The sequence below is a fragment of the Mercenaria mercenaria genome, chromosome 11 (assembly GCF_021730395.1).
Source record: "Mercenaria mercenaria strain notata chromosome 11, MADL_Memer_1, whole genome shotgun sequence".
Taxonomy (NCBI): Eukaryota; Metazoa; Mollusca; class Bivalvia; order Venerida; family Veneridae; genus Mercenaria; species Mercenaria mercenaria.
Window position 1 is genome coordinate 45,783,049 of NC_069371.1, and position 26,695 is coordinate 45,809,743.

At 34.1% G+C, this 26,695-nt stretch overlaps 3 protein-coding genes across 11 annotated transcripts in view; 2 read left to right on the forward strand and 1 right to left on the reverse strand.

Moving 5' to 3' along the window:
- The window catches only part of LOC123530949 (uncharacterized protein C10orf67, mitochondrial-like), a 55,045-nt gene extending 54,566 nt beyond the window's left edge, over positions 1 to 479 (reverse strand). For 5 of the 6 annotated variants that reach the window (XM_053517328.1, XM_053517327.1, XM_053517324.1 and 2 more), the window contains exon 1: positions 351 to 479. In XM_053517328.1, the coding sequence (XP_053373303.1) occupies positions 351 to 466 (116 nt within the window). In that variant the 5' untranslated portion in view covers positions 467 to 479. Of the gene's footprint in view, positions 1 to 49; positions 186 to 350 lie in introns of those variants that run through there. The other variant, XM_053517323.1, reaches the window with a different exon arrangement.
- Positions 480 to 10,152: 9,673 nt separating this feature from the next.
- On the forward strand, positions 10,153 to 18,537 carry LOC123530950 (sodium-dependent glucose transporter 1-like). Its single transcript, XM_045311726.2, has 2 exons — positions 10,153 to 10,884; positions 18,496 to 18,537. Exons 1-2 carry the CDS (start codon positions 10,153 to 10,155, stop codon positions 18,535 to 18,537), a joined length of 774 nt encoding a protein of 257 aa, XP_045167661.2.
- Positions 15,808 to 25,103, forward strand: LOC123532170 (sodium-dependent glucose transporter 1A-like). Of its 4 annotated transcripts, XM_045313534.2 has the most exons (7): positions 15,808 to 15,948; positions 18,496 to 18,618; positions 20,405 to 20,513; positions 22,021 to 22,167; positions 22,458 to 22,561; positions 23,358 to 23,539; positions 23,883 to 25,103. In XM_045313534.2, the coding sequence occupies exons 3-7, from the start codon at positions 20,418 to 20,420 to the stop codon at positions 24,986 to 24,988; spliced, it is 1,635 nt and encodes a 544-aa protein (XP_045169469.2). In that variant the 5' UTR covers positions 15,808 to 15,948; positions 18,496 to 18,618; positions 20,405 to 20,417; the 3' UTR covers positions 24,989 to 25,103. The 4 variants fall into 4 exon arrangements, with proteins under 4 accessions (XP_045169469.2, XP_045169471.2, XP_045169470.2 ...); XM_045313536.2 differs by lacking the exon at positions 18,496 to 18,618 and having other exon boundaries at positions 15,825 to 15,948; XM_045313535.2 differs by lacking the exons at positions 15,808 to 15,948; positions 18,496 to 18,618 and adding an exon at positions 20,147 to 20,306.
- Positions 25,104 to 26,695: the final 1,592 nt, after the last annotated feature.

The following is a 26,695-nucleotide window of genomic DNA, read 5'->3' on the forward strand; positions in this document are numbered from 1 at the left end:
TGACACTATAAAAAGTAAGAAGTGTACTGCACTGATGAATCTTACATACCCCGAGGCTTTAGAATGATATCGTTGAGTGGCCCCTAATTTATAAAGTGCTGCAAAAGCATTCATTGCTTGTGTGTTTAATTTTGTGTCAAAATTTTGTGAATATTCTTCTCCATTTCAATTCAAGATGAACGACAGTATGCCGAACTGACGTCAAATGAAGACACGTAAATTTTCCCGTAAAATTACGACACTTCAATTAGCTTCAAACATGTACTTCCGGTTTAACAATTATCAATTTAAATTGCTATTTTCCCAAAATTGTGAGAGTTCCTTATTGTTTTACTTAAACAAAACAATACCTGAATAGCTGATCGTCATTTTCTGGTGCCCCATATATGTTTAATATCCTTTCTTGAAGTTCTTGCTCCGCGTTTGCATACTCAGCACCCGTCGGATCCCGAACGAGCAGCGCCATTTTTGTTGCTATAAACAAAGTACTCTTCCAAGGGAAACTACCCGATATTTTCACTTCAGTTGGTCAGAGACCACCAATTAAAAAATTACAACGTGTGAAACAATCGCTAAAACGTGGGTTTGGTTTTGATAAAAAAGGCTATTTCCATGCTAGATAAAATTTAAATTTACACGTAACATTTGTATTAACTTAAAACTTTAATTGCTTTCAAAATTATCTCTTGTACTTACACAGGTAAAAATTGAAATAGTCAATAGTGTTTAAGGAAAATTAGATTTCAGATTTATTTATAATCCATAGCATATAATATGCATATGGATAAAACAAAGTGAAATGATTAAACAGTCACAAATCAATATCGTACAAAATTATTATCCGACTTTATTGTTTTATTTCCGTTTTAGCGGAATGGAGTATTTGCCTAAAAATATCTAAATTATTTTTACAAAATCTATTAGGCTGAATAAAATGTAACATCAATTCAAAGAAAAAATATAATATGAAATTAGGTGCTACCTATGACGCGGAAAGCCCGTTACAAGTTAAATTAATCTTAATAAAGTCTTTACAGTGAAGATGCAATGAAAAACGGTGTTATATATTTGGTGGATTAAATAGTAAAATAATTAGAATGAGTCTGGACTATGACGTGCAACCACAGTGACAGCAGACTCGGTTTGATGTAGTCGTTCATGGAAGATAATGAAATGTGCAACACCCCTCATGCTACCAGTTAGACAAGCTTATTGTTGCTGAGTGGCTGCTTTTTAATTTCTGACTTTTGCAGCCATCGCAGTTTGACCGTCACAATATAAAACAAACTGTATACGTCGGATTAGTTCGACTAGCTACCAGTGTGTTTTTCCAGAAGGCAATTCACTTCAAGCTTTCAACGAAATCGAAATACTTAAAGATATCCAATGGCCATCTTTCACTTGAAAATGTTTTATCGGTATTAACTTTGAATGTATAAAAGCCTCATCAAATGTTATTAACTTTACTGAATATATAAATTAAGTTTAGTCATGATAAGTTATGTAGTTACAGTTAATTGTTAAAAAGCAGCCATTAGTCCCATTACACATTTATACTGTATTTATCTGTACTTGAATACAGTGTGTGCTATTTTAAACCTAATGTGTAGTTCTGTTAATACACATAAACTTGTAAAGTTTATGTTTAAACTTTGCATAAAGGAAGTGGCGAGGGGTCCGATTACCGGACCTCTAGACCCGGAGTGGAAATATCCGGTTATCAATATATATATACTATTATGAACTGTATTACCAGTGTACAAGATAATCGCTGGTAAAAAGATATGATTAGTTGTCATAAAGATGCCGTCATTATGGTTTTTTTAAATATCTTACTTATAATTACTTCTCACTCTTGAATATATGCGCCCGCCCGCTTAGCTCAGTAGGTAAGAGCGTTGGTCTACGGATCTCGGGGTCGCGAGTTTGGCGTTAAACCCAAAACAAACAAACAAACAAACACTCTTGAATATAAAATTTCTGGTAGTCATTGTCATTTATTTACTCAAATTCAACAATTCATGAGCACATGCCATGTCTAAAATACTAAAGAAAATATTAAGTTTATTATTTCGGCGATTTTTTTTCCACTATTTCGGGAATGGGTCTGGTACCATTCTAATGGGAAAAAATAGTTCAAATAGAATAGACATTCTGGAAATTGGGAATAAATGACTCTCAAATTCTCCAAATTGTGGAAAATATATCGTATTGTAAATACACATTTTGTCAGCTTCCATTTTCTCTCATTTGAAACGTATTTTATACATATAACTGTGACTCAAGGATTGACATAAAATTTGTGTTTTTTTCCCCTCAAAATTGGGAATTTTAACTGCTGAAATTTTGATTAAATGCCATATTTGGCAATAGGGAATGTGACCTATTACGGGACCTGTTGATATAGAGAAAAAATCGCTGTATTGTAATTCATCAGTCCCGAGAAAAACAAAAATTTGATCCAGTTAGGACGTACAGGTTCCTATTTATCATTTATCAAATTTGTGATCGTATATTTATTAATTAAAGATGAAAATTAAAGTGCAAGCTGTAAGAACACCAACTCAAACCTGTAAGTCACACAGACGTAATGTTATAAAAAGTAAAGTATTTGTTCCTTAAATACTTTTCTTTTCGATATAATAAATTATCTCTGTGTGGCTTACAGGTCTGAGTTGCTTACAGCTTGCGTTTGATTTTTCATTTTTTAACTAGTAAACTTTAAGAGCCCTCTTATTATCATACAAATGCTTTTTCACCAACTGCATACAAATAGAAAATCCGAACGTGCAGTCTGTGATTCAGTAAATTTCCAATTAAAATAACTTTCATGCATATGTAATTTTGCGAAATAATTGAAATACAATAGGGTTAACTCACAAATATATTTTTTTTAGAATAAGTGATTATTTTATTTGTATTACTTTCATTAATTAAAAAAAAATGCTATCAGAAAATCAATGGAATAAAATAAGGCTCCTTTCTTGATAACAACAAGATATGTAGACATTGAATACTTTATTTTGATGTTAAAGGTCTAAAATAACTGTCATTGCCCCATACCACTGCCATTCTCTTATGGCACTTATAATAGCATATCAAGAATAAAACATTTTGCATTTTGGTACTGCTTAGACATTTGTATGATCTGCATTTTCCCAACTTTTTGTCAGTGAAAAAAATGCAGATAAGTATTCAGGTGAATTTCAATACTCAAAATAATGCAGTACCCTTCAAGTCTGTTATGTCGTATAAATAATGGATCGCAGAAATGTTTTCACTGACGCCGATGACGTCATACAGCGGCAAATTTGTTTTGTAGCGTTCACGTCGTAGTTCGCTCATTTTTCAAGTCAAATTTCACCATATAAAATCAGACCGGCAACATATTGATAAAGTTGTCCATAAAGTTAAATGTACGCACACTTAGTTTGTCGTAAATATTGTCGTAATTAAATTTTCCAAAAGTCAACATTTCCGGTCTTAGGCTCAATGAGCGATTGCGTCTAACTTTGACCAATAAGCGCCTAAATAATCAAGAATTCAAAATGGCGGCCCCCATGATAGCTGGAGACGAAATTCAATTTGCATGGTATTGGAAATATTTTTCTCATTTGTTTTCATTATTGTTTCATATATTTCACATACGTCATACATGTTATCTAAAAGCGCTCCAAGCCCTCGCGGGGCCTTCGGCCCCGCTCGGACTTTCCGCGTATTAATGCCAATAACTACTTCTGTTTATTTAATAAAAGATATAGATATTCAGTGTTATACATTTTGTAAAGACTTTCTATCGTTAGAGTTATGGTCATTTTCATTTTTATATTCTTTTCAATCATAGATATTCCATAATTCGTAAAATCTTAAAGCTGAAGGCAGTATAAACGAAACAAATAAATATACCAGACATAGTAGAAGAACATTGTCTTTCGTTCTAATCATATCCATACAGATGTAATACATGTTTATATAATATATATACATAAATTTTATGTGGAATAAATATGTTTAAACCAAACTATTCAGTGTTATACTCAAGATACATGTACGGAATTATACAGCTGTAAAACAGTTGTGTTTTTATTTAGAAATAAATTCGTGATTATTTCAAATGTATGCTTGCAGATTTCATATAACAACATCTATTTTACAGTATGACTAGCCTGGGAATCCAGTCTGATAATTTCTTTTTTTTCTACCTGCAAATTGACAATATCAGAAACTCGATGAATGCCAATTAACACTAATTAGCGCAAATTAAGCGGGACCTTTAGTGCATAGATTTTAGGTATGATTTTTTTCTGACAAAGCATGAATATTATCAACGGCTTCCCAGGCTACAGTACGACCTGTACGTGAAAAATGACCAGAAATACAGTTGAAATTTACAGGTGTAAAACATGCAATTCTCAAAAAATCAGCTGTAAAAAAATACAGTTAAAGTTACAGCTGTAAAATGATATGATCATGTCTCAAAATTAGAGCTGAAACCTTTTTCTTTGGAGGGAAACATGCGTACTGTCAGCCATCTTTAATTAATTTTGGCGGGATATAACCGAAGTTCACAGAGACTCCACATCTTCTAAAATACTGGAATTCTAACCATTATGGAGTAAGTGCAACTGCTTTTTTTATGTAATATGGTTGTAAAAGGACATGTATAAGTACATGCATTAAATAACAATTTACACTATATTCGAAGCCGATAAGATTAAATTAAATAATTACAAAATTGTCATATGTTTTCATGACAGGGAAAGTTTCATATACAAGATCTGGTGCATAGTTTCTACTTTGCATCCTACTCTTGAATTTTGCAAATGCTATACTGTAAACATATTTCATATTTTTATTTTATTTACAAGATCATTTATTTTGCCATTTTTGTAGTAAGTACTACCCTTTCTAGAGAATTACGATTTATCCTAAATGCTTTCGTCCCTTAAAATAATGTCCTCTTTTCCAAGACCTGTGATATTTCTACAGCTGTACCTTTGAGGCACTTTTACAGCTGTAACTTTTTCATTTTTACAGCTGTAAGTGTTTACATACGTAATGTTATCATGGAAGTCAATTGTGAAAACATTTGGTGGTCTCTAACCAGTGAGAAAATATACATATACATGTTAGAGTGACACCCTCCCTATTAAGCTATTTATAGATTTATTGATTAAAGGTGACTGCGTGGCTAACACTATTCCCTATTTTGAAAATAAATAAAACATCAAAAAATTTATAATAGCAACAAAAGAGTTCCGGCTTAAATAATTAGTTGAAAAAAATAAATGATGCTTAAAAAGGTTGCCTGTTGGGAGAAATCCGAGAAAATCACACAGGGCAGACAGTGATGTCCAAGCTAGGACTCGACTGTTTTTAGTGACTGTGTATATAACTAAATTCGTGCGCAATGCAAAACTGTATGAGAGTTAGGATACTCACAGTGACTCAAAACTTAAAACAGTAGGTCTATGCATAGTAATCTGTTTATATAGGCCCGTAACAAAGTTTGCGCGAGTTTCTCATTTAATTGAGTGCTACAAGTGTTTGGATATTAAATCATACCTCCTGGTTAAGAAGTAATTACTTCCAGCGTAAAAACGGAAACATCACTGCATTAATCGGTAGGCCTAACAAAGATTTCAATTGTAGTGCACTATCCAAAATAGCCTGACGGTAAAATTGAAACAAGGAGATCCTGTGTAAAAAACAAAGACAAATATCCAACAGGGAATGCCACGCACCAAAAACGCAGCCTCCTCAAAACGAAACCCACAGCACGCAGACGCGTGCACCACACACACACACACACACACACACACACACACACACACACACAGAGCATAATCCTTATCTGAGCGTTGTTGTAGTATGATAAAACGTGACTAAACAGGTCAAATGAACCTTTACACGTTTTTGGTATTATGTATTAACAGTAACTTGGATATTACAGGTATAGTAGTTTATCGCAAAATTAATCACTTCCTAATAATCAAAGATTCTGCATAACATCCATTTCAGGGACAGTTTTCTCTAAATCTCTTTATCGTATGTGGTACTTTTTTCAGGGAACTGCGTATAGCACGAAACACTAAAGAGGAAATCATGTGTGTAAGTCGTGATGGCTTTCGGTACAAAAACGTACATGTAAAATAAACTCAAAATGATGCTCAACCTGCTTAGTTGTTAGGTATAAAAATATATGCACTGAAACTGAAACTGAAACTGAAACTGAAAAATTGGATTAAACGCCTATTTCTATACGATGACATATTCAATGGCGTTGTACATAATAATGATGATGATGATAATAATGATAATAATAATGATGATGATGATGATGATAATAATAACTTTATTTAAACAAACAGTCATGACCCCCACCCCATGAGGCCAATTTACCCTAATTGCCGAACCCCAGTGCTTAAAGCCTTACATGGTATACCCAGACGGGCTGCATATAGAGGTTCAACCCCCCCCCCCCCCCCCCCCGGTGCCATCACTTATTATTTAAAAAAAGAAATACCACACACTTCCCTACCCATAGAGCCTGTACAAGCGAGTACATTTAATTTAACAAACCTTGAAAATATAAGTGCTGAAATATAAGAAATTACAAAAAATTTAAATATCACATGCTGTAATCCCATATAAAACAATTATCAAAAAAAAAAATTAAACAATGCCATGAAGTCTCTGAAATACAGTGTCCTAAGAATTTTTTGAATATATTAAGTGATTTACTTTTGCGTAGTTTTAACGGCAGTTCATTCCACAGAAACTTCTATCATTAAATAGTTTGCACTTGTTGTATGGAACAGCATAACGACGACGATCTCAAACCTTGTCTACTAGGAACATACTCTGTAAGCAATTCTGTTAAATACATAGACTGGATAGATTTAAAGTCTCGATGCTAGTTTCTTAAGTATTTTCGCTATGATGAGTTATCATCGAATAAGAGCGATGTGGATTCGAGCCTCACTCGGGGCGATGAATTCTTCATGCGAGGAAGCCATCCAGCTGGCTTACGGAAGGTAGGTGGTTCTACCCAGCTGCCCGCTCGTGATGAAATATTGCACGGAGGGGCACCTGGTGTCTTCCTGCACCATCAAAGCTGGAAAGTCGACGTATGACCTATATTTGTGTCTGTGCGTCGTCAAACCCAACAAAAAATATAATCCGTTAACAGTTTGATTAAATACAGATATTGATTTAGATCAAAATCATTGTCGGTGACCATTGAAGAATATAAACATAGACCTAAACTTTTATCTAGATGAGAACCACAAATGTCGATGGAAAGAGAAGACAAGACAGAAACATGAGAAGAAGGAGACGATGAAAACTTGTGAACAATGAGACAGAAATAATAAAACATACAACGGTAAGTTAAAATTTCGAGTATTTTGTGGTCCAGTCAGTTTTGCGTTGGGAACTTTCGACCGAGATAGTCGGTCAAAGAACTGTCCATAACTGCCTGATAATAATGTACATGTGAGGAGTTAGATTTATACTAGGTTTGACTCTGTTTTCACAGCAAAATAAAAAGAAACCCTTCCAGTTATTTTATAAACATAACATAAAGTAATAAATTCCACATTGTCTTAGATGTTTGTCCTTTGTCAGACCCTCGGCCTAACCATGTTAACACTGTATGGATGTAGTAGACAACATCAAACTTTGCCTCAACATTTTTCACCTCTTTGTCTTTTTGTGAAGCTACGACAACCATAAATTTAAAGTTCACGTGCAAATTCTATTGCAGCAAACCGAAACACATGACGAAAACAACACTAATGAGGTGAAAAATAAAGGAAGAGTTTGTCAGGCAATTAGGCTTATCAAGAAGGACAAATTGTTTCGTCAAAGAATCGTGCACACTGCAATTTTGTGCTGCTCATTCATAGGTTTGGTAAGAGCATTTGCAATTGTTAATGTTTATATAATTGACCGTGTATCGCTTAGATAAAATATCACTCTTTGAACAACCGCCTTACCATTAAAGTGAAGATATTTCTAAGTACCCACTGACGGGTTATTTTTTCACCTTTCATAAATAAAATCTATTACTAGTTTCTAACCATTAATGACACATTTGTTTTAACTTTTGTCAGCATGAAAGTTTATGATATTTTCAATAGTCAATATCTGTTGCATGTTTAAGGACTTTCAAAATATTGATAAAAACTAAATTTCTGTAAGCAGGGTTGGTGGTCAGGGATGAATGGACCTGTATTTCCAGATCTGAGACAGATTATACGAGAAGATCTCGCAACATCATCTTGGCTGTTTACAGTCGGATCTTTTGGGTAGTTTACTAGTACATGTATATCTTCTTTGTTTTTCATATAAACAATTTTTATAACATGAATACATGAATATAATCAAGCGTGGAAAATTGTCTCAAATGATGTAATATCATATCAAAGTAGTCCGAGTAAATCAACAAAGGGATAAGAACAAATATACATACAGTCTTACATACCTTTATTTCGTTATACTAGTATGCAATGTGTGGGTCACAGGGTGAGAAAAATGTGCAGCCAGACCGGGCCTCGGAATACCGTTCCGATGCTCTACCGACTGAGCTATCCGAGCGCCTACACATTTTCTCTTCGTTTTGCTATTCAAGTCCTATACCGTGACATGTGGAATATGGTGGAGTGGGGTATAAAAGCGGACCAAAAGCGGGTTAACTCGGTACAAGCACACAGTGTGTCTTATAACTAGCTTTGCAAAAAAGTATAAACGTTTTATGGACGTTAGGTTTTACTAAGTCCTTTTCTTAAAATTTCCTTCGCAGATATAACAATTATTTACTACAGCCGATTGCTAAAGGGTTGTCACGCATGTACATGAAGATACATTTATCATATGTGTCAAAGGAGTTTCGTATTCCCAAAATGATATTTGTTTATATGGTTACCTTATATGAATAACATGGCTCCTTAACTAATTATGCCATATACATGTAGCAGAATAGGCCAACAAAAGTACATACACTCGTTCGTCTAAACTGAACTTGCTCACAGTCTGTGATAAATCCTTCATACTTGATATCCGGGGTGCACTTTGCCTAAACAAATGCGTAATAAGAGACATTGCACACAAAACTCTATCACTGATTTCAAATTTCTTGACTTCCATTGGCCAATGTAAAACTAATGTGTGCTTTGATAGTTGTGTTGTGTACATTTATAAAAATGCAATACCCGGACAACCTAAATAATTGACGAGTATAGGTCTAAAGATTTACTGTTACGAAATGAACAAGTATCTTATCTTGTTTTTGCGTACATTCTTATTTTGTGTTGTTCTAAACATGCATTCCTTTACTGATATAAAAGTGTTTATCTTGACTTCTGTAATTTCTGAATTGTTAATTATAGAGATATTTTTGTTTGTATCTTTAAGACGATTTTATTTATGAAAAATAGTTAGACCAACATATATGTAACTGAAAATAGCAAGATAACTTTTATACGCACAGAAATCTGTCTGGCTCCTTGATCGGTGGAATATTGTATGACAAATTGAACAAAGTATTACTACTCGCTGCGTCGTCACTCGGGTCAGGTATTTGCACTTTGTTCACGCCATATTGTTCAACGCTTCCATGGATGCTGTTTATTAAATTTGCTAGCGGATTCTTCTTCGGTGGACTTGGTACTGGTAGGTGTATATTGTAATTTGTTGATTTGTAACTTTTCTTTTGAAATATTTGAATTCGTGAAATTGATGGCGATTGTTAAGCAACAATATGAGGATAGTATTAGATTAAAGAATGTGAGACGATATTGTTATGTAAGAAAGCTAAATTAGGTATTGTAACTTAAAATTTAGTGAATAAATTGTGGTATATGAATTAGCTTATAAGAGGTTTTATCATATATACAATGCATTTGTAAGTCATAAAAAGCCGCCAAGTATACAGAGCTTTCATGGAAAATTATTTATTGCTCAATTATAATCAACTATTTAGAAGGGGGGTGTTGGGGGGGGGGGGGGTGCATAGGGGGTTGCATATTTATTTCTTTAACAGCCATCTACAAACACAATAAACCGAGACAGCTATTATTTTGCACTGTTGCTTTTAAAGATTATTTTAGTATGATACATAATTGGCCGTTAACTGTCTTGCCACAATACATGTTTACAGGTGGTAACGCTGATATTATCCATGTCTGGGGAGGCGACGTAGATGTTTACATGCAGGCTTTACATTTCGCCTTCAGTATTGGCGCCCTATTGTCTCCATTAGCAACGGAACCATTTCTGGCCGGCAAGACCACGGTTTGTGACGACCTCAGCATGACATTCTCTAATAGCTCCGCTAAAGTTTCCACGGCAACTGAAGAAACAAAGTACGAAGGTGCGACTTCTGTTTCATCTGATTTGAAACACTTCACCTCTGCAAATTCTACTCAACGTTTGAAATGCACAGAACGCTTAGAGGAAACAAGCGTGCATTATGCATTCTTAATTTCCGCTGTTTTCATGTTTACTGCAACTTTAAGCTTTATATACCTTTATTTAAAGATGAGAAAGGAGGAAAGGAAAATGATCCCATCCCATGATGAAACTAAAACTGGCTGTAAAACTGACACAAGAAAGAAAATGCCTTTTTATCTAAAAGTTGTTTTCCTCATCCTTATATCATTACTAATGGCTTCATATAATGTTGCAGAAGACAGTTTCGCGGGGTTTCTTATGACATTTTCACTTGATTATTTAAAATGGGAGAAATCTACGGGATCATTTGCAACAGCCCTATTTTGGTTTTCTTTTTGTGCTGGGCGTTTCTTTGGAATCTTTATTGTGTCATGTTGCAACAACTCAACACTACTAACATCATATTTGTTTTTGTTAAGTTTTGCCTATGTAGGATTTGTACTAACTACGTTATTTAGATTTTATCCTTTAATTTGGGTATTTATTGCTATTTTGGGATTTTCTATGTCCGTGATATTTCCTGCCGTTTTAAGCTGGACATCAGAGCACGTGATCCATATTTCCGGTAAAATTTCTGCGCTGATCTTTACTTCCTCATGTTTGTCAGGAATGTTATTTCCTCTGCTGATAGGGTACTTGATGGAATATTTTCACCCCATGTGGTACCCTTACATTTTGCTTATCATGACTTTGTCGTGTGTTGTGTTATATATTTGTATTAGAGTCATCAGAAAATCTTGTGTAAGGGAAGAAATATTGACCAGAGAGAAAGAAATCAGAGCAGATATAGAACTAACTCTAATTCAAACATAACTTTACGAGTGGAAAATATCTTACTGGTATCTGGGACGTCGTATAGGTCGTTCTCTGCCCTTTTTCAGGGTGATATAACTTTTCCATCTTTACATAGTTTGATTTAAAATGTATAACATCCCACACTTCTATTAAAGTTTACACTAATGCATGTTTAAATTTTACACATATGCATGTATAAATTTTACACATAAACATGGTTAAATTTTACTCATATCATGTTTAAATTTTACACATATGCATATATATGTATATATGCCGATTATTTAGTCTTTGATATTGGTCAGGATTTCTTATATATTTTTTACGATATCTAGCTATTAAACCTATGGCGGAATCAGAACGTTCTAAATTATCTAGCTGATATAGTTCTTTTCTTTTATTCAAATAAATATTTCTCCGCTTCTCAAAGGTCCTAGGGTAAACATCAGTTTATTAAAAATGGTTTATAAATATAATGAATATGATGTGAATTCGACATATGCATATATTGAAACTTAGACTTTTAACATTGGTTATGACTTTTATACTAACAATTTACTGTATATTTTCTCGGTATTTGTTAATCAAAACGGAACACCTTCTTACACTCACTGTCATGAATTGTTTAAACAATGCCAGCTGATATAGTATCTTCTGTAATAAATCTTTTATTTTCTCTAATAAATTTTTCACCACTTCTTTTAAGTCTTAGGGTATATATCAATTTGTTAAAATGATTAATACATATATACTTAACACATTAGTTTATTTTGCGATGATGAGATGAATTGCCTTGAAGACATACCGGATTACCTTGGCAGCCACTTCTGACATCTACCATATATTTTCCAAATTCAAGTTATCTATTACTTATTAAATAAGATGTTGTAAAATCTTAGGGTTCTTGTTCTTGTTGTTTAGCCAACAGACAGTTCGATTATTTCGTTTTTGATCACTGCTCGCAAAATATTTTTTGTCCGGTATTTTGTATCTTAACAGATACATACTAATCATCAAATGAGCCGTGCCATGAGAAAACCAACATTGTGCGTTTCTTAAATAAAGAAGCGCTTAAAAGAAAAGCATTCTTTTTATTTGATTTCTTCTATTAATTGAAGAATACGGTGTGTAAGAAAAAGAAATTATCACTAGTTGAATGTGTAGCTGGAAATATCCGGCTCTCTGGTAACGGTTTGCGGTAACTCGACAGAGCCTCGCTACCTCCTCGAGCCAAATATTTCAATCAGTGAAAGATTCTTATATCTCTAGCTACGTATTGTAAGAACGATCTAGTTGCTCTGAAAAGTGGGGAAAGTACAAAAAGGTTTGTAAAGATCACGCTGTATCGTTCAATATTTATCTTAATAAATCATTTAATGTAACGGGAGGTAATTTGACAATATCTTGAGTTTATATTATCGAAATTCCATTAATTATGTCATTAAAAAATGTATACTTTTTATTTATTCTTTCCAAATCTACAACGAATTCAAGCTAATATCAGACTATTTGGAGTAGAAAAATAGTAAAACGTTCGTCTTAATAGCATACTAATTCGGACCTTTTGATCAATGATCCTGACTATAATATATATATGAAGATAGATCTTGTGTTTGTTTTGTCATTCTTGTCCATAGTTTTAATATCATGTTTCATGAAAATTGTATTCCTCTACTGCACTTTTTCATACGTTTGATAAAAAGATACGTCGATATCATTTTGCAGAATCTATTGGGATCCTTTATTTTCCGTCTGATTTTCTTTTCACATATGCTCAAGGTTGTTGTCTTAATGAAAACTTGAAGTATGTTTACCCATGAAAATAAGTGAAGTTCTTCTTATGAAATGTCTGCAGTATTGTTTTGAAAGACAAATCCAATCTTCCAGCATCGGTTACCTCCCCTAGCTCTATATCAACTGTAAGAGGAGATCACTGCGAAGGAGAATGAGACCTGTCATGAGCTGTAAAATCGACTATAATTGCACTGTTGAAGTTATATGTTTACCTACACTTACTGATGGCAAATTTATGTTTTAAAAACTTAAAATTATTTGAGAGATTCAGAAATCCGTTCTGATAATAACAATCACAATGTTATCAATCGTCACCGAAAAGTATATAATTTCAATGCTTTAAGTTAGTGTACATCTAGGTCACTCGACTATGGTCTACCAACGTAGGAATTTGAGAATACTTTAAGTATATCCGTAGGTCTTTTTCTTTCTTTATAGGTAATTATAACTGTTTAGCAGTAACTCGGAAGTCAGCCTCGTTACCACAAAAAACAGTTACTTTTGAGCCAGATTCTTCCATCCGCACCTTCAACCACTGAAAGATTCTTACGGTCTTCGGTCACCCCTGTGATAAATGTCATTTTACAACAGCGACTTAATTGCTTCTCATTTTAGTCTGTGGTGTTTTGGACATTTAAGCACTAACTGGATTAAAGACTTTTGTGTTAAAAAATTATTATTCTAAGCCTGATTAAAAGAAAACAGAATCATCGCAAAAATGTGTTTAAAATATGTCGATAAACGTTATTTTTCACAGTTGCATGCTCATAATTATTTAGTCTCGACGAGACTATATACACCCTTGTTACCCGGATAATACAAAATGATGTGATAACTCCAACATGCTATAAAATGGCCGATCAACGATTTTGAAAATTTCACTTTTTTCGGTAAGTTGCTGTGGCTTGATAAGAGATTTTAACCCCCAGATGTTGCAGAAAGAACGAATGGCGATTTGTTTCCATGGAACTCAAACTATTTTACTGTATTTTTGTGAATACAATACACAATATGTTAAATAGTTTACAAAAACCATGTAAGTTTAGTTTGAAAAATCATAAAAAAATATTTAGAATTGTTTTTCATGCTTGTAATTCACTGTATATACGACTCTACCATTTCACTATCTGACATAGTTTACAGTAAGTTGTTTACTTTTGCTGTTTTAATGTCAAAACAATTTATATTGATCTGTGTATGAAAAATGGATAATAGCCAAAAATGACCATTGATAATGCCCTACATGCGTTGTCTTTGAAAGTGGATAATAGCCAAAATTGATTTTTTTCATTGACATCCCATTACAGATTGACCAGTGTTGTGTGCGTGGACATGTTTTGATAAATTACTTTGTAACAACATGATGATATGAGCCTGTTAACATTTTTATGCTGGTAACAGGCACAGTGTACAACTTGCACCTTCCTGGTATCAAGTACACATGTGCATAAGTATTATTTCCCACCGTTGTCCCTTTTTACCCCACGGTCTCCATATTCCATATAAAATACATACATGTATTTGATTGTCAACTACCTTTTATAATCACTAATAGCACAAACCCTGTTCACATTCTGAATACCTAGGTGTACATATTGGTACACCAAGATCTCTCTTACACGCACACGCACACGCAATCCACGTCACATGTTGTAATTGGAAATCCCAGACGACCAATTCACCTTGACAGTCATAAATTGTTTGCGTAAACGCAGAATTCATTTCCGTCGTCCAGCTCGATGTCAGGCTCTTGTCATCGTCAAGAAAGCAACGCTGGGCTCTAAATAACCGACGACATCAGTGAGGAACTGTTGTATTTAGCGACGAACCAAGATTTAATCTCCATCACGCTGACGGATAGGTCAGAATATACAGACGCCGCAACGAACGTTTCGCAAATAACTGTGTGCGTGAGGTTTAGCCGTACAATGGTGGCAGAGTCATAGTATGGGCAACAATAAATTCCACCTTCAAGTCCACCCTTGCTATACGCGTTATTGACTACACTGACGTTGAAGCATGGAAAGAAATATGATCTCAGACGATATTCATTTTTTGATGATAACTTTTTTATCTGTTATGTTTACTTTGATTACACATATAAATTTGTATGGCTAAACATCAGTAGGTTATAAATATTGACTTTTACAATACTTGTTGCGTTTCTTTTTCGTGTCAGTTTACAATGTTGACTATTATCCATATAACATTTTGGGCTTTATCTTCGAAATTTCTGTGAACACTTTGGTCAGTATCCATCGACTAATACATATGCTTATATATTTGTAAATTTGGGTTATTTGATCTAAGATAAAAACTTCCTAACATGTTCATATCATTGTTTATATAATAACTGAAAATTACAAAATAACATTCATTACCAAAAGTCCATTAAATGAGGTTGACAACGGTTTGAATCGCCAAACTCGTTCTCAGAAGCAAAATGTAAACATTGTTAAAGGGTTTCCAAAGTGAATAATATGTCCCATATGCAAATTGTTTAGTGCAAATGGTACAGCTTGTAAACTATTTTGAATCAGTTATAACACTTTAAACGATCAGAATGAGTAATTAGAAAATATTGAAATAAACAATGTCCTTATCAAGTTTGACAGTTCATCCAGTTTGTAGTATTTTGGAATTATCATATCATTTCGTATTATCCGGGTAACAAGGGTGATTAAACAACTAAATGGATCCAGTATAACATTTGATAAACGTTATCTCCGCAAGTTAGCGTTGTGTTATGATAAAATTAAGACACATGTCCTAGCTTGCTTTCAATTAAACAGGTCAATTTGAAGTTAATATATATATTTGTGCAATGTTATATGGATATTGTTTATTTTTGATTGACTGGAATATGTACAGTGTATAGTGTCTGAAGGAAATATAACTCCATATGTAAGCTTCTTTGTGACTTTATCAGGTGAGTTTTTGTGATCGCTCAATGTCCGGCGTCTGTCTGTCGTCTGTCTGTCGTCTGTCAACATTTAGCTTGTGTATGCAATAGAGGCTGTATTTCTCAACTGATCTTCATGAAATTTGGTCAAAATGATTACCTTGGTAAAACCTAAGCCGAGTTTGAAAATGGGTCATCTGGGGTAAAAAACTAGGTCACTAGGTCAAATCAAAGAAAAACCTTGTGTATGCGATAGAGGCTGTATTTTTCAATTAATCTTCATGAATTTTGGTCAGAATGATTACATTAATGAAATCCAGGACGAATTTGAAAATGGATCATCTTGGGTCAAAAACTAGGTCACTAGGTCAAATCAAAGGAAAACATTGTGTATGCAATAGAGGCTGTATTTTTCAATTGATCTTCCTGAAATTAAGTCAGAATGATAACCTAAATAAAATTTAGGCCGAGTTTGAAAATGGGTTATCTGGGATTAAAAACTAGGTCACTAGGTCAAATCAAAGAAAAATCTTGTGTTTGCAATAGAGGCTGTATTTTTCAATTGATCTTCATGAAATTTGGTTAGAATGATTGCATTGATGAAATCTACGTAAATTGCAAATATGGGTTATCTGGAGTCAAAAAGTAGGTCACTAGGTCAAATCAAAGGAAAACCTTGTGTATGCGACAGAGGCTGTATTTTTCAATGGATCTTCCTGAAATTAAGTCAAAATGATTCCCTTGATGAAATCTAGAAATAGTTTAAATAGGGGTCATCTGGGGTTAAAAAGTAGGTCGCTAGGTAAAATCAAAGAGAAACCTGGTGTATGCGATAGAGGCTGTATTTTTCAACTGATCTTCATGAAATTTTTTCAGAATGATAGCCTTGATTAAATCTAGGTCAAATTCGAATATGGTTTATCTGGGTTCAAAAACTAGGTCACTAGGTTAAATCAAGGAAAAACCTTGTGTATGCAATAGGGGCTGCATTTTACACTGAATTTTCATAAAATTTGGTCAGAATAATAGTCTTGATGAAGTCTAGATCAAGTGCGAATATGGGTAGTCTGGGGTCAAAAACTTGGTCACTAGATCAAATCAAAGAAAAACCTTGTGTATGCGATAGAGGCTGTATTTTTCAATTGATCTTCATGAAATTTGGTCAGAATAATAGCCTTGATGAAATTTAGGTCAAGTTCGAATATGGGTCATCTGAGTCAAAAATTAGGTCACTGGGTCAAATAAAAAGAATACTTGTTTATACTTAAGATTTTTGCTCCAATTTTAATGATAATTGGTCAGAATATTTTTTTCCTTGAAATCACTAGGTCAAACATGTTTACACTGCTATGGTGTGTTTCTCAGGTGAGCGACCTAGGGCCATCTTGACCCTCTTGTTTGTTTTTGTTTTTGGCGTGTGTGTGGGGGGGGGGGGGGGGGGGGGGGGGGGGCCTACACGATTATCGTTTTCAATTGGTTACGCCAATATATGCGGTAATGACTCTTAGTGTGAGGTAAAGTAGCGCTGAACAGCCGAAACCGTACGGAGAGAATGACAGGAAAGTCACCATTCTAATACAGGAGCTACTTCAGAGAATTATAAGGAAAGAGACGATAGAGATTGACTAACAAGGTCTTTTCACTGGAGAAATTCTGTTTGTTGTGGGACGACAAATATGCAGTTTTCGACCTTTCGTGTTTTCGTGTCTTCGACTTTCGACCCGCCGACACGAACAAATATGCATTATTTCAACCTTTCGTTTTTTCGTTACTTCGACATTTCGCCTCGCCGGCACGAACACACGAAATGGCAGAAATCAGCCATTGTAAACACAAACTCGCTTCCTTTACATGATATGATTATGTAATCATGTAGTAAAACTCTTCGAATGACAATTTTTTCTAAATACCAAAGAATCATGCCATTTCTTATTTTCAATCAGCTTAAACAAGGCGTACTTTTGATGTATACGGATGATACATGAAAGGTTCATCAAGCGACAAAATATATGTAATATTTAAAAATTATACATCTTACTCGAAAGTTCAGCTGACATGTACCATAAAGTTGTTTTTAACGTTGACGGTTGACTGCCATACATGATGTTTTTTTAAACATTTTAAATAGCCTGCTGGCGGCAAGTGGTTCTGCCTTTGCGACCAGTGCAGACCAAGATCAGCCTATTCAGTCAGTAAAATTTCATTGAACACCCCTTTAAATAATAAGTGGTATTGCCGAAATTGAATGATGGACGAGTCCATTTTAGAAATTTAGCAGGGTAAAGATTAATGTATCAAATGCTGAGCACTGAATCCGTCTCTCATGATGTTTTTGTTCTTGTTTATCATTCTTTTTGCCAATAAAACCACCAAATATGATCGTCGCAGAGATTTGTTTTATGCTTTATTATTTAAAAGAAACAGCAGCTAAACACAAAATCCGCAGCTGGAGCACACGTCAATGTCTGTCCTCGCGAAAAACCTTAAGTTTATAATGGTGCAGTGTTATCCATTCACCACTATAAATACACATGTTTTTTTTCTTTCAGTTGTTTGAAGTAACTCCTTTATTAGAAGTATTTCTTCCCTGACTATCATCTGTTCGGATCCCGTCATTTAATTTACATTTGCGGGATTGTGACGTACTCCTGAAAATACATTGCACTCCAAAGGTAGTTTATACTTAGTGTGAAAAACACAGTCAACTTCAATTTGTTTGTAATTTCTCTAATTTACAAAGTCTCTTACTTAAGTCTTAAGTTATTTGTTTTAAAATCCATTCTTAAATTCGTTCTATCAAATTAGACCCAAAGCATTCACCGGTTAAAAATATAAATTTAGCAAAATTGCACGGTTATCTCCCTTCGATTATTAAACGCCATTTGTTGAACGAAATGTACAGTGTTCTCAAATGCTAACAATAGCAACAACCACTACTTTTTGTTAGTTTTGATTGCAGGAATGGAATAATGTTTTTGGACTCTAATATGTTTATTTATGACAAATCAGTTGTGTTTTTTGAACATAAATATTACTGATAAAGTTTTAAGGGGTGTTAAAGTTATGTCCTAGATTTTGACACTTAACAACTTTTTTTTAGGTGTTTTGTGCAAAGGTGACCGCAGTTAATTGTATTTTTCTGCTACATGTAGATTCTATTTGATTTATTTTAATAATTATGTCTTATTCATCCATTATAAAGGAAGATTTCCCTAGTTTCTTTAGACAGATTACGAAGCCATTCAATAAAAAATGTAAGTGAAAATTAGCCCCATTCAAATACATTGTACTTTCACTTTGGAAAACAGTGTATAATTTCTAATCTGCACATTTTTAAGTATTAGAAATCATACAGTACGTTAAATACCCTCTATGTAACATGATAAGGTTTGAAAAGCGAAGGCGAGCATTTCAATTGTTTTGTGGATACATTTTTTTGGAAATCCTGAATCAGAGCTTTGCAATCTTGAGTTTTCTTTCCTGTGGTTATTGCTACTTACAACTACGCTGTAATTAACGTGTAAGTATATACTTATGTTTCTTGAGAAATATTTTTCTGAAAGGTTCAACTCTTCCATATTCATACAGCAGTTGACAATATGACTCTAAATGGTAAGACAAACATTTAGTTGATGGAGTAGCGGTGCAAATGTTGGAATAACCACAGGAAAGATAACTCCTGCGAACAACTGATTCACAGTTTCCGAAAAATGTGACCTCAAAAAGTGTAAATGCTAGCAATCGCTTTTTAAACCTTCTTATTGTGTTGTATAGAGGGTATATACAGGGATATAAATTAGCAGGGGCCCAGTAGCCCATGGCCCCTAGATTTTGAGCTGGGCCCCTAATTTGTTGGAGAAAATGCTCATATACCTAATATTTAACATTTATTTTTGACAGTCTGGGCCGATAAATAAAAATAGCTAGTTAATATCCCTGATATATCGTAAATACTGTAGGAATTGTAAGATGGAAAGTGTGGAGGTCGGAAATTATACACTGTTTTCGAAAGTGAAATGGGGCCAATATATTGATTTACTGCATTATATTTTTCTGAATGGGTGCGTAATCTCTCTAAAGAAATTATGGAAATCTTCCTTTGTAATAGATAAATAAGTCATATCAAAATAAATCAAATACATGTAGGACACTTTTACTAAAAACCTGAACAATTTGTTACGTGTCAAAATCTAGGACATACCTTTAACACCCAATAAAACTTTATCAGTAAATTTTATGATCAAACACACAATTGATTTGTCATTCATACACACTTCAAAAACATAATTTGCATCTTGTAATTAAAACTAACAAGAAAGTGGTGGTTAGCAAATGCAGCATGTAGACGCTTATTCACTAAGTATGGTTTTATGAAGTTCTGACTTTCAGTTTTTTTGTTTATTATAAGAAATAGAAACAGCTGGGTACACGTTACATTAAACCTAAATGTCTATCTAGATAAGGACTGAAAATGTCGAGTGAAAGAAAAGACAAGGTAGAAGTAGAAGAAGACAGAGACGAAGAAAAATTGCTAAACAATGAAAAAGAAGTAACAAAAGATACAGCGGTGAGTTTGATTTATCATTTAACCACAGAACAACGTGCTGAAGATGAACTATTGTGATCAGTCGTACGTCAACACTTTCTTTCAGCAACGTCATCTCTGATACCATGTTGCTTAAGTTAACAAACATTGGCATAGATATTCCTTTAAAGGTCTTCTGCCTAGAAAAGAAAGTAATACAATTACTCTGGTTGCGGAAGCAAAGGAAGCGAAACCAAACAATATTTACCGAAGCTGCTGGCCCTATTTCAAATGGTGTTCACACCTAAATCTTTATCAGGTGATCGTCTTCCAAGACTTTTTCAAATCATTCTTATTTGGCCTAATCATAGGAGGTGTACTCGCTTTGCCATAGACGTTCAATGAGATCTCCGAAAACTGGACCATTTGAAAACCGGAATCCTTTAAAAATCTGATGATATTCGATGTGTAATTAAAAATTCTAACACGACCAGCAAATAACCTACATACATGTAGAGCAAAATCTATCTCGGGTTATTCTGCAATAAACCACTTGCATGGAATGACGTCATCCGATGTTTTAAAAAGTAGTTACCATTTTTTTTCTAACACTGTTGATACTAGTATGTCGTGTTAGAATCGAAATAATAAGTTCCCAAGTGTGATTTATCGTAGAATAACGCGATGTTTTTCATTCTTATGCGAAACAATATATCACTCAGGCCTACGGCCTTCGTGATATATTCTTACGCATAAGAACTCAAAACCCGGGTTATTCTACGATAAACCACGTTTGGGAACTTATTATTTCTTAATCAATCTGAACATTGGAAACTCTGAATTTTGAAAACAAGTCCGATTTTCACGACCGCATAGGAAGGAATATTCATAAAATATAACTGAATATCGGACAATTAATGTCAGATTTATGTATAGTGTATGTATGTAAGCTAAGCTTATTCCTAGTCGTCACCGCCCACATAGGCGACTCTTCCAGAAGACTGTTAGTATTTCTATTACGAGGAGAGTGCAAGGTACAGGAGACGTTACCATTCCAGAAGGTTCCCTTGTTCTTTTGTTTGCCAGATGTAAAACACCCGTACACGGTGCTCCTTTTCCGGTGTTTAGTAATTTTAGTTGGAGGAGCGGGTGACATTTGTTTGTTTTCCGAAATACTGATAACCAGAAAATGTTCATAGTAGGATAAGAAGAAATTTGTACAATTATCTTATAAAAATAAATAAATAAAATTAATAGCAATAAATAAAGAAATAAATGATTTCACACAGGTTATATCATTTGTCCGGTGCCAGGCTTAACGAGAGTCACCTTGTAAACACTATGTACTTGTTTCTGTAGCAACCGTTGTCATATCAAAGAAAATAATAATAATAATTCTCAACGTTTACATGCATATGAAATGTTTGTTTACTAGCATCCGGTTAGGTTATGTTGCTAACATTTCCATCAAGAAATACAATGTATCGCAGTGCCAAGTGTAAATACGTAAGTACAAGTCTTGAAAGCTCATATGCAAATTCTGTTGCAGCAATCAGGAACAAGTGACAAAAGCAAGTATGACGAAAAGAACAACAAAGGAGGTATTCATCAGGCAATTTTGCGCATCAAGAACGATAACATGTTTCGCCATAGAATCGTACATACAGCAATTTTGTGCTGGTCGTTCATAGGCTTGGTAATAGTCTTTTGCGGCTTCATATGTTTTTTAATTAAATGATCATCTATCTCTGTTCTCTAAGTTGGTATAAATATTTTCCACCACCCCTACTTTGACGATATGTTTTTAAAAAACGAAAATATTTGGCAGTATTAATTTTAAGGCCAACTCAGTTTCTAACAATTAATGACAATATATTGTATAAACTTTTACAAGTAACTCAGTTTCAACTCATAACGGTAGTCAAAATCTGTTATTAGTAAAAAGAACTTTTAGATATTTTATAAATGCTACATTTTTGTGAGCAGGGTTGGTCAGCAGGAATGAATGGACCTGTATTTCCAGATTTGAGACAGATTATACGAGAAGACCTTGCAACGTCATCTTGGATGTTTACAGTCGGATCTTTTGGGTATAAGACTAATAAAATGAAACTAATTCCAAACCGACCGTTCTATATATACAATAATTAGGTATATGTGAATGTACGTGCATGTGTGTGTGTATATGTGTGTGTTTAGCGTCATGTAAACAACAGTGTAAACTTACTGTATACAGTGATCCCAATGCCCAACTTTATAGTGCCGCCTCACTGGAATATCACACTGTTGACACATGACACTAGGTCATACCCAGTCACATTATACTGACACCGGGCTGACCAGACCTAGAACCATCTTCTCAGTGCTGATCGCCAAGGAAGGGAGGTATTAGTACCATTTCCCACGTCCTTAGTATCATTTGGACAGGCAGCAAACCCATGACCTCTCGCACTTTTCCACTAGGCTCCTGTGGCGGTACTATGTGATTAGGAGGTTAACTAACATACAACTTGGACATCGTCATACACTTTACGGATACTGCATTACGTTTTCTTTCTATGAAACTTGTCCAGAAGAAGAAGCTTCAAATATTCTCGTATGATAAAGTAAATCAACTAAGCGATAAAATAAAAAGAAGTGATCATTTTCATATTTAGATTTATATATGTTAACAGATACGCCTATTTATTTAGCAAAACACGACACAGGTATCATATATTATACTGAGACTACACATTTTACCATTTTATTATTTCTAATTCAAAAGAAGAATTCAGTATTGCACGTACCATTTTTAAGCATGTTTTGTTTATAGTAACGACAGAGTACAGTTATTAAAAGCTTGTCTGATGAAAAGTAGCAAGCTCATTTTTTTTCTACGCACAGGTATCTATCTGGCTCCTTGGTAGGTGGAATATTGTATGACAAATTGAACAAAGTATTACTACTCGCTGTGTCATCACTCGGGTCTGGTATTTGCACCTTGTTCACACCATATTGTTCAGCGCTTCCCTGGATGCTGTTTATAAAATTTGCTGGAGGATTCTTCTTCGGTGGTCTCGATACTGGTGAGCACACCTTTGTATGTAGTAATTACATGTAGTTGATTTGTTTCTTTCTTTAAAAATCCTTTGTGGCGTTATCGATGATGGGAATGGGAACTAAAGAATATGGCAATAGTTTATCGAACACTATCGCAGTGTTACTTCCCATTTATTTGACAAGGTTGGTATATATGGAAGTAATTAGTTATGTAAAGCTTTAAAATGAATGAACGGAAAAAGATCTGTTTAATGGAGTAGTTGATGATACTTTTTTCAATCTGCTAATGTCTGCGGGTCTTAGTATAACACGTTATTGACCTTACCTGTCTTGCCTCACTGTATATGTACAGTATGTATATGTTTTCAGGTGGTAATGCGGACATAATCTATGTCTGGGGAGGCGACGTTGATACATACATGCAGGCTTTGCATTTCGCCTTCAGTTTTGGTGCCTTACTTTCTCCACTGGCAACGGAACCATTTCTAGCTGGCAAGACCACGGTTTGTGATGAGCTCAACATGACGATCTCTAATAACCCCACCGACATTCCTGTAACAACTAAAGAATCAAGAAACGGAGTCATGACTTCTGTTTCACCGGATTTGAAATCTTTCACTTCTGCCAATTCAACACAGTTACTGAAATGCACTGACCGCTTAGGGGAAACAAATGTTCACTATGCATTCTTACTTTCCGCTGTTTTCATGTTTTCCGCAACGATAGGCTATATATATCTTTATATAAAGATCAGAACAAAGAAACAAAAACTGAACGCAACTCACACTGAAACTAAAACTGACGATAAAATTGACAAGAGACAGAAATTGCCAGTTTATCTAAAAATTGTTTTCCTCACTCTCCTTTCGTTGCTAATAGCTTCATATTGCGTTGCAGAAGACAGTTTTGCGGGTTTCTTTATGACATTTTCTCTTGACTACCTAAAATGGGATAAATCTACGGGATCATTTGCAACAGCCCTATTTTGGTTTTCTTTCTGTGTTGGGCGTTTCTTTGGAATCTTTATTGTCTCATGTTGCAAAAACTCGACATTACTGACATTATATTTATTTCTGTTAAGTTTTGCCTACTTAGGGTTTGTATTGACAACTTTATTCAGATTTCATCCATTAGTTTGGGTGTTTATTACTATTTTGGGATTTTCAATGTCTGTGGTATTTCCCGCCATTTTCAGTTGGACATCCGAGCACGTGATTCATGTTTCTGGTAAAATTTCAGCATTGTTTCTTACTTCCTCATGTTTGTCCGGGATGGTGTTTTCTCTCCTGATAGGGTACTTGATGGAATATGTTCATTCCATGTGGTACGCTTACATTTTGCTTATCATGAGTTGTTCGTGTTTTGTTCTTTATTTTTGTATTAGAGTCATCAGAAAGTGTTGCGTAAAGAAACAAACGCAGACCAGAGAGACGGACATCAAAGCAGGCATCGAAATGACCCTTATACAAAAATGATATGTTCACAATTTTATGATTTTTGGTAGCATATACTTTTTCCCCTTTTAGTGAAATGTCAAGTACTATTGTTCTATAAACAGATAAAGTACAGAATAAAGCATGAAAATCAATACTTATGAAGCTTTGTTTAATTTTATTGTACATTAAAGACGTGCAAGCAAAATTTAAGATAATTTTCTGCGTTATGTCGCGAAGGTCGCGAATTCTTTTGAATATAATTCAAAATGCTTTTGCTCCTGTTTGTCATATTTTATTTTCTGAACTATGCTCCTTAAGATGTTGCTAAGTGTTAGCTCCTAAGTTGTAATGCTAACATACACCTAACTTTCCTTGTCATTATATATTCCATGAATGTCATGATTTTTGATCATTTCATATATTCTTTGCAAATCATGACTTATTGGCGGGAATTTGTTATAATGAATACTCGTGCTTAAAAGTAAAATAGATAAAAAAATGTTAGAAATACGTGGAACTGAAAGGATTATAAAACAGTTGGATTAAATGATATGTATACAATTAAGATAGAAATGTAATAATTGGACAGTTTTCTTTTCTTATTAAGCACCAATAACGGTGTACAAAAAGTTGGGCTAAATAAAAATGGACACTTTGCTACACGTTACAACTACTCCAGGATACGTTTTTACGTTTAATGTATAATCTCCTATTTTTGATGAACAAATACCGACTCAAGTATAGTATAAGCAAAAAGTAGTTTCGTGATTTAGTTTTTGAAATAATACGCTTTATAGTATTAATACGTGTTTACTAAATAATAAATAATATATTACTACATTTCTAGTGGTAAGAGCGGAACTGTTTTATCTTGGTCTTTATTTAGAACTCTTCCCATTGATTTATAATAATAAATAATAATTATCAACATAGAAATAAGACAGATCGACAGGTTGAAAGGTCGACAGGTTGAAAGGTTGACAGGTCGACAGGTTTGCAGGTCGAAAGGTTGACAGGTTGAAAGGTCGACAGGTTGACAGGTCGACAGGTTTACACGTTCACAAGGTGATCATGATTAAGTCAATTGTATATATTGAAAAATAAAACTATAAAAATGTTTATTTATAGATTAATGTTTTTGGTATGTCAACCTGTCAACGCAGTTACATTTATACATTAATGACCTGTCAGCCTGTCGACCTGTCAACTTGTCGACCTGTTTGATCGCCATTATATTCATAGATCAATGTCTATAGATTTTATTATTTCCTTCCGAATTACTTTTTTACTTGAAACAATAACTATTAGGAATTAGGGCTATAAGATTTATTTGTATTCTGAAGTATATAGCCTTATAATAAAATTCAGTAATGTAATTTGGTTTGTTATCCTGTCAACCTGTCGACCTGTCAGCCAGTTGACCTGTCAACCTGTCGACCTGTCAACCTTTGAATGCCATTGTATTCACAGATTAATGTCTTTAGATTTTATTCATTACTCCCGAATTAAATTACTTTTTTACTTGAAACAATAAGTATTAGGAATTAGGGCTATAAGATTTATTTGTATTTTGAAGTATATAGCCTTATAATACAATTCAGTTACCAAATCACTCATTTATTACACCAGAATTATTTTTGCTTATACTATACTTGATCCACTCATTTAACTAAGACTTTCTAATGATTAGGATCTCTATGGGATAGTTTGAATATATTTTCCCGTTTAACATATTGTCATGTATTG